The sequence below is a fragment of the Zerene cesonia genome, chromosome 1 (assembly GCF_012273895.1).
Source record: "Zerene cesonia ecotype Mississippi chromosome 1, Zerene_cesonia_1.1, whole genome shotgun sequence".
Classification (NCBI taxonomy): domain Eukaryota; kingdom Metazoa; phylum Arthropoda; class Insecta; order Lepidoptera; family Pieridae; genus Zerene; species Zerene cesonia.
Genome location: NC_052102.1, coordinates 3,249,486 through 3,258,850, shown reverse-complemented (window position 1 = coordinate 3,258,850; position 9,365 = coordinate 3,249,486). Strand labels below are relative to the sequence as shown.

Sequence of the window (9,365 nt, the reverse complement as noted above, 5' to 3'; positions counted from 1 at the left end):
CGATTTGGATGAAATTTGGTACAAAGATAGGTTACGATCTGAGAAAGAAAGTTTTTATCCTGAAATAACACGGGAACGGGGCCTAGGGCCCACACACATAGGCCCCGTTCACTTTTCGGGCGCAGCCTCGAACAGAAATCTAGTACAGAATAAATTAAAATTTTTTTATTTTTAAGGTTCTCTGGTTATCCTAATATCATTAAAACATAAATATATACTTTTGCCAATGATGATATCATATAATTTTAAATACTCTCCATTTAAATCTACCAAACAAATAAAAAGATAATACAAGCAGGATATAAAAGCGGGAGATAACCAAAAGCATTCATTTCATATTACTGCAAAAACTTCAACAGCTTTTGTTTAAAAACTTTTGTTTCAAACACTCGAGATACGGCGAACCAAATAGCTCAGCGCTGGAGAGGAGTAATGATCCTGTGTTGAAAAACTCACGGACCTCAATGCAAGAATGCAATTTATAAGCACGACTGTGTTTTAATTATACAGAAGTGCATGTACGAGACAATATATTATTGTGTTCCATGTGCAAATTAAATCAATATCTATGTCACCTCTGTTTTGTAAACTGTCGACAAATTGTGATCATATGGCTTACATTTTAATGCATTGTTTTATGGTTAATAATTCAGTTTCAATGTAGTGATTTAAAACCGTCAAATTGCAAAATAAACATTCAATATGATGGCTTAGATTAGGTTAGATTTAATTAAAAACGGATATAGCAAACTGCACCTGACTGAAGATTGGTAAAAGTAAATCGAGAATTTACATAATTGCAGTGTATTCATAGCGTTTTCTAAAAATATAATAATGCGTTAAATTGCAAGAAATTCTTACGGATCGCAATTTATCGATAGATGACGATCTCGCGAGCTGGAATATAATCTTACGGTTTTTACAGTTTTACGCCGGCATCAATAAAAATGTAATTGTACAATTTGTTGTTTTTATCATTCCATTCACTTAATAGAATAGATTTTTAAGCCTGTTCATTTCGCGCAAGTTTTCATTGAATTTAGATCTGCTAGAACAAGACATTTTCACTACCAGATGGTTGGATAAAGCCATGCCTACAACTCTACTCAAAAACAAATGAGACAGGTAAAATAACAAATGTCGTTAGAACCAGCAAAGTGTTATATGAATATCATCAAAGACGTTAAAGAAATATCATATTCGTTGAAATTTATGTGTTTTGTGCGAAATTTATCTCTATCTTTATTTATATTTTTTACAAATATTTAATTAATTTGTTCATTCAGATTGTTTAAAATATAATATCACGACGTAATAATATATAAAACTGCTTATTATATAAAGTTTAACCTTTATATTAATTAATACAAAGGAAAATTGTTATAATCCTGACCTAATCAAATATTCTGGTCCCTCGTGCAAAACTTTTTTAATTAATCTAGTCCCGTTTTTTGAGTTACCAAAATAACTCGATGAAACAATTTTTACAGTTAAAATTCAGATTAAAATCGCCGCAGTTGTAAAGACGTTACTCTGAATACTGTAATTTCGATAATTGGCCGTTATTACCACAACGCGATTAGTAAAAGCTCCGGGTTAATTTGTCTGGAATCGTTAAGGCCAACTGGATCCTTGATCAATGCGACTGACCTTTATCGTGAATGAACAGAAGTGTTAGGGCAATCACGATAAATAACTCAGTCAATTATCTTTATTGCATGATTCTGATATTGAATATTTGGAAAGTATAGACTGCAGTTGCGAATCGAATCTATTTACTGAACAATTATGGATATAAACGATTCTTCAGGTAAATTGACTATGGCTTAAAAGTTATTTACATTTTGTTAACTAACTACACTCTACAGAATTAATAAGATAAAGATACAATATGAATTTAAAATAAGTAATTTAAATTCAGATTATATATTGGTATTTCTATTATTATATAGAAAAAAGTTTTCGCTAGTAATCATAGCATTTCGAATGGAAATTATTATAACTTCCGTAAGTTTCAACAAATAAAATGTGAGCAGACTGTAATTTAATAAACAGACAAGAACTTCGCTGTTCACTGTTGACTTATACACTTTTCTAGTATTATGAAACAAAAAGTAAATCCGTCCGACTTCCTTCCGCGGACGTGATGAGAATTTTATGGCACAAAGACGCACATAGTTTTAGACACGTTTCTCCAAACTGTGGAGGGTACCCTTGAATTCTTCAACTCATAATAACGCGTGACTAACATGTTTTACCCGAAGTGACGTAATCAAAACTGTATCTTATACCCAACGTCTTAAGACCCACTCAATTTCTAGCGTCGAATAAAAATATAACGCAATAAACAGAACACATAAACCCCATATCAGCCATACAGCTTACAAAGTATGATTGAGAATTTTATAGAGCCCTTTGTTTATCGCTTCCATACTTAAATCAAGTCTCGAGCCGAGATCTCGCTAACGATAACAAGCGACTCTTGAAAATATTTGCTATTATGCGGCAAACGGCTGAAACAAATCAATACCATTAAAATTCATACTTTGAATATGACTATGTAAGTAAACAATACCATTGCAGTACTGTAAACCTTATTACACGGGTATAATATACACACAAGCAGTATAATGGTAGCTCAGTGGTTGGGAATTCGGATTTAAATCGAAAAGTCGAAAGGGTTCGAGAACCAGACCAACGTGTAAGATATAATTGATTTTTCAATTTATCTGCCCATTATAATCATACTAATAATATAAACATACTACTGCTCGAAACGGAAAACATCGTGAGGAAACCGGCATGACCAAAAATTAAGAATTCGATGACATGTTACAGCTGCCAATTTGTACTTGTGGATTATGGCCTGAATTCTCATAGGAGACAGTGGGAACATATATGGTGAAAATCTTATCAAAATTACTCACACCCAGTAATATATACGACTACATATATTGAAATACCTATTATGATCAAAATTATATGCTACTGCCAATTTATTCGCTTGATAAACTAATCTGCATAGCATTTATAAACAGTTTATTTTTAAATGAATATTGATTTACAAGAACACTGGCAGTGTTCGTTCTCCGTACATAATAGGCACACTAGATTAGTTCCGCTTGGATATGGCTTGGAAGTAAAAGAGAAGCCGGTCTGAACAAAATCTGTTACGTTCCGGACAAAAACTCATAAGGGATTACTGTCTAAGCCTCGAAATTTACTTTAGGCTGCGGAGAGGATTCATATTATTTTGTAATATCATAATATCGGTTTAGTATTACACATTTTTTCTGAGAAATAACTTTGTGATTGAATAAGTTGTTACTTTATTTATATACAAAATGACACCTGGTGTCGCCAGCGTTAATAAATTTGGTTTTAATATGTGAATTGAGTTTTGACGAAAACGTGTTTGTGAAATAAGTGAAAAAAAAATTCAATAAAAATAGTAACAATTTGTGTTTTATTATGGGTGCCGTAGAATTTTAATGTAAATTATACAAAGCATTAAATACGAAAATTTTTATTGTACCTATAGATGACTTCACATTTTTACAGGTGGGTTTTTAATTTAAGATTTACAGATTTCAAACCACGAGGCGTTTAAGAAACATAACTATCGAGAATTATAAAGCATTATGAAATTTCGAAATTTACTTAAAAAATAACCAGATTCCGATACTAACTTTCATGCTCCGTTTAACCAACTGTCATGTAATTTTCAGTGGTTTCGAAACGAAGTTTATGATATATCGAAATCGGGTGAATATTCAGACAACCGTCTGCAATCTTTAAAGCCATAGATTTGTTTTTTTTTCACGGTATCGATTTATTTTTTATGGTTCATACGTTTGAACTAATTTATAAATCATTTAAATAATTTTTATTTTTGAATTAGTCGCCTCAAAATTTATCGAAAACTCAGTTTTACTTTTAAGTGAAAATCAAGAATGAATAACATCCTATTAACAAATTTGGGTTAGTGAAGCGACATGTCACTTTACATTTTTTTTAAAGACGTAATAAACAAGAGTATTCTACATCTTTCGTGATTTTCTAATTGAATATTATTACAATCATCATGTTTCAAATGTACAATTTTTATTGAGGAGATATAGAACCACAAAAATTATTCTCCGAAATATCTAAAATATTGATTGCAAAATATTCGATATACTTTTCATTCAAAACTAACTTTATTTTCAGGTTTACGTATATTATCTTATTCATACTGGCTGGAACGTCGTCGTATCGTTACTTGCCAGAGACGGGACGCATTCCATATTCCTACTCTACCTCGGAACGTGATCTGCTCGCAAATATAACAGAAATACCGCATCACGTTTTAATAGTTTATAGTACTTGGTATTGTTCTGGATGTTTGACGGGCAGCAGGATTGTTATTACGGCGGCTAGCTGCTTCGCAAAACACAAAGGGGAGCCGATTACTGTGAAAGTAGGCGCTGAATCGATAACTGCTAATGGGTAAGGCATTTAAAGGGAAGGGATTAATTTCCGATGAGAATAAAGATGTCTCAAACTCGATTAGAGGCCAATATATATGGATATATTGAGGAAACTAATTACTGGAACCCTTTTTTTTTCAAATACTAAAATATTTACTATAAATATACTTATTAAGTCCTACGATTTTATTGTGTATTGAATTAATTAAATAGGTACATTCATTTAGTTTCTCATGGCAAGTTAACAAAGCTATTGCGATTGCTACAATGTTAATTTATGTGTATAAGCTAGGAGTATTTACTTTTTTGTTTAAAATATAATGGCTGCCAATATTATTTTATATTTAAATAATATACATTTATAAAAAATATACATTTTGCAATATATCTATAAAAAACATACGACTGAATATCTGTGTCCCCACACAATAACTGACATGAGATTAAATTGTGCGAGAGTACGGAAGGTGAGGGAGACGTTGATTTATACAGAATATGGTCACGATTCTATTTGCCCGGGTTTTTCCTTATCCTAGTAAGTACGATGAAACTTTCACGTATGTTATTAATTCCTTCGTGCCCGATCTTGATCCTGGTATGTTGAAGGGAAAAGTATGTAATAAAAAATAAAGGTTTTTCTTAATATATTGATACAAAATTATTTTCAGGCAAGTTATTACAGTGATTGAATTGAAAAAGCACGAGTATTTTCGACACTTAAACAAACTTGATAATGACATTGCACTGTTGGTTTTACAGGTGAGGTAGTCATTCACCTTGCTGTCATTCCAAGATAAAAATTTGAGCAACATATTGAGCAACTTTTTCAAGCAATCTGAAGTTTGTTTAACGCACTAATCTTGTAAACTGCTGGACTGATTTCAAAAATTCTTTAACCACTGGCGAAGCCGGGGCGAATCATTAGTGTAGAATAAGTGGACACTTATTAAGTCCTTAATCAACATAACGTATATATGTATAATTTTTCATATCAATCGCCTTTCCAGTAATATTATTTTGCGTCCAATTATTTTAACATCAATAGAAATGATACCGTTATAACAAAAATTGGAATATGTTTAAATATAACCGAAATTAGTGTAAGCATTATGTATCTACTATTTTAGCCATTTGTTTTAATTTTAGAGATGTTAAACCAAACCTCCTAAAGAATTTATGCTAAAAAGTCGATCTTATTTCTTCAGCTTTTAAAAGGTTATTAACTTTTTACCTAATTATGTATAGCACCTGAGATCTGACAAACTTTCATCATGCTTTGAAAAACATTTCGGTTGAATTTGAGTACTGTAATCGTTGACAAGAACATTATTTAGAAAATTTTATACATATAAAGTTCAAATATTAGCAGTATATGTAAATAAGTTTTTAATTTTAACACGGAATATCGTATAAAAGCTAGTTAAAATTTTACATCTGGTGTTTTTTTTTTCATTATTTATATAAATTTATTTACCATTTGTATAAGTATATATATTAGCGTCACAATTTTTGTGTCAGAACATGACTATCGAAAAAAGTTTTTTACATAGCATTATATATATATGATTCAATCACAATTATTGAAAGAAAGCACTGGGTATATATTGATATTTCATTAAATTTCAGTGTGTAAAGAAATAAATTATCCAATATTTACAGGAACATGTAGATTTTGAAGACGGTGGCGGCGTAGAAAAGGCCGTTCTCCTAGAAGCGAATGTCGCATTCCACGTTAACACTCCTCTGAATGTATACGGATGGGGAGGCCCAGTACGTTTTGAAATCTGTTTCAAGTATTTTGAATTTTTTGTTATAGCGCCATCTTCTGAGAAAAAGGAAGCTTACTACGTTGCGTAAGTTTTCAATATTCTAAGCCAATATCAATGAGTTCTTTGTACAGTAACTAGGTGGCGCACTTACAAAAAATATTCGCTATCGACTATGTGTATGTTCTGACTATATGACCATAAATAATTCATGTTTACAAGTCACAGTGCCTATTGACGCACTTAAGTACAGAAATTGTTAAATAACAAAGGAACTATTTTGTCTTTTGGCAATAGAAGTCTGTTATCTGAGTAACCGACGGGTATCGAATGAAACGTACTCCGTTTTCTACCACAAAACTATATTTAGCTTTCTGTAAAAATAATAACTTCAGAATATAATATTGAATTTATGTTATTTTACATGTATCTACCTAAATGTCGAACTATATACTTATATTTATATTGCACCTACAGGAGAAGGTAGTAAAGTACCAAAATATGCCACTCTGTTCCATAATGGCAGTTGTGGAGAAATTGGAATGTCAGGAACAGTACGGACATCTGATAACGCCCTCAAACTTTTGTGTGAGATATAATCCTGTAAGTAGGTCGGCACAAAATTAAGTCACTTATTACCTACTAGCTGTTCTCCCCCGTCTTCGCCCGCGTGGTAAAGGATTATTTCCAAGATAATGATATGTTTTATTTAACCGCATTAAATAGAAGCTTATGTAATCCTAGCCTCCTAACTACCTATCTCTAGAGTCAAAACACTAAATAGTTTTGTTTCGATGTGAAAGAAAGACAAGCAAACCAACACACACTTTAATACCTGCTTATTTAATTTAGTAAGTTAATTGACTAATGTTTAGCTGTTCATCTATACAGAGAATAAATAAAATTTGAGTGTCTATTTGTCATATAATAACAATAGTTTTTTCCTAAATATATTCAGGAATTAGGAAAGAAAGCATTATAATACTTACGTACTACTTGGTACATAGGCCGAATATCTATTTAACCTACAATTACTGTCAATTAGAATGACCGATTTTAATCTAAACACATTGCGCGCCAATACGAAGTCTCAGGTTCTCACTAAGATTTTTCGTGGGCCCCATTTTTTACGATTTAATAACATTCCAATGTTGTAGGTAGCCATATCATAAATATTTATTTTGTGACATATACTTATATTTTTAATGCAATTGTTTTAGCAACGTAGGTTAAGCGACAATGGTGGAGGTGCGATTTACAACAAAACTCTCGTCGGTATCCTCTCCGCCGGTGGAACAAGCAGCCAAGTACCACATTTCGCTGTTCTTACAAATATTTCATACTTTAATAAGTATGTACATAGTATAATTTAATAAGAAGATATGTACTTGTTTAATGTGGGAGACGAGCATGTTTAAGGCCAGCTCACACCGAGCTACGATCCACACCCCCTTATAAGATAAGCGGCGTTGATATTACTAACATATAGCTACTGCGTTTCGTACGAAGAGTGAGGGTTTCAGGGGCTCATTTTGCTCTCTTCCCTGTCGCCTTTTTTTTTGTCATAGCGGGCAGCTGAGCTGGTGGTTCGCCTGATGGTAAGCGATCACCACCGCCCATAAACATTCGCAAAGGTAGTACCTCTATGAATGCGCTGCCCGCTTTTATGGGGTAAGGGAAAAGGAAAGGATTAACGACTGGAAAGAAGGAATGGACTAGGACGGGTGAGGAAAAGGAAACGGGCCTCGCCGTACGACACACAATGCCACTATTTCACGCCGGTTTTCTGTGGGGGTGTGGTACTTCCCCAGTGCGAGCTGGCCCAATTCGTGCCGAAGTGTGCACGACTCCCACAATAAAAACCGTGAAAACACAAAAATTCCTTTTTTACCGTGATATATTCTTTATTTATACCTTACCCTCGAAAACTTACAATATATTAATTTGCATACGCGAAACTCAAAAAATAGACTTGAAATAAAAAAAAAATATTCAATTATGTATCTATTTCCTACTATATTTGAATAAATTTATAATATTATGTATCTATTTCCTACTATAACTTGCCACCTCATTTAAAAAAAACATATAACTGAACTAAATATTTGACGAGATGTAAGCATCTCAAGTCGTAAAAAAATGCATACTACATCTTCTTCAAAAATCAAAGAAGTATTATATTTTGTAGTAGGTACACGCGAGGTAAACCACGGGCGAACTAATACTCTATCGCCAATGTTATTAATACAAGGTTTATAAGCAGGACATATTTATCTTCTATGACGTCTTATCAGACACATTGAGTTCAAGAAGCCAGAGTGTAAATATTAACTGATCTTGTTTACAATTTATGTAATAACTATTCTATTTGAAGAGACAGGTCACATTTTTCAGCTGGTCATGTGATTTCGAAAAAACAAACTGACTTAATTTGTAATTATGTATTTCACGTAAACTGTACATGTTTTGTATGTATCTAATAATCTACCTACTGCAAGATTGGCGCAATGCGGGGTGTTGGTTTTTAGTTATACGTCTGAAAACCTACTTTGACATTTACTTATTACCTACGTATGTCTTCGGAAACAATAATCTTAAAGTCTTCATGCACTCTCCTTTAACACATTATAATATTACTTACTATAAATAATTTTTACATTCTCTTTTTTGTCTAAATAAATGCTAAACGAAGTAACATATGAGAGAGATATTAAAATAGATAAATAGCATCGGTTTATCTAACGTTTTCGTATTTATAACATGAAAGAAATTATAATTTCATTACCACAGATAACATAATATCATTATCATCATCATTACATTCCAAGTATTGTTTCAGGTGGATTAAACTAAACACAAAGAATTTTTTGAGCAAGTATTGTTCTATGCACAATTCCGATGATTATTATCATATAGACTCTGTTGAATTCCCAGAAGCTTGATACTTACCTCTTATTACACGGTGTGAAACTGCGCGATTAATAATTTGTTAGTACATAGTGAATACATGTTTTGTTTAAGTTTATGAAGTTAAAATTGTAAGCAACACCATGGGACATGGATTAACGCCTACATTATAAAAACTGGGATATTCAAGCACGACTGCTGTTTAAACAGTTTAAGGGATATA

General features: G+C 32.3%; 1 protein-coding gene across 1 annotated transcript; it reads left to right on the top strand.

Moving 5' to 3' along the window:
• Positions 1–2,552: 2,552 nt before the first annotated feature.
• On the top strand, positions 2,553–9,177 carry LOC119831670 (trypsin-7-like). Its single transcript, XM_038355156.1, has 7 exons — positions 2,553–2,560; positions 4,210–4,488; positions 5,138–5,228; positions 6,129–6,239; positions 6,713–6,838; positions 7,456–7,586; positions 9,075–9,177. The coding sequence occupies exons 1-7, from the start codon at positions 2,553–2,555 to the stop codon at positions 9,175–9,177; spliced, it is 849 nt and encodes a 282-aa protein (XP_038211084.1).
• Positions 9,178–9,365: the final 188 nt, after the last annotated feature.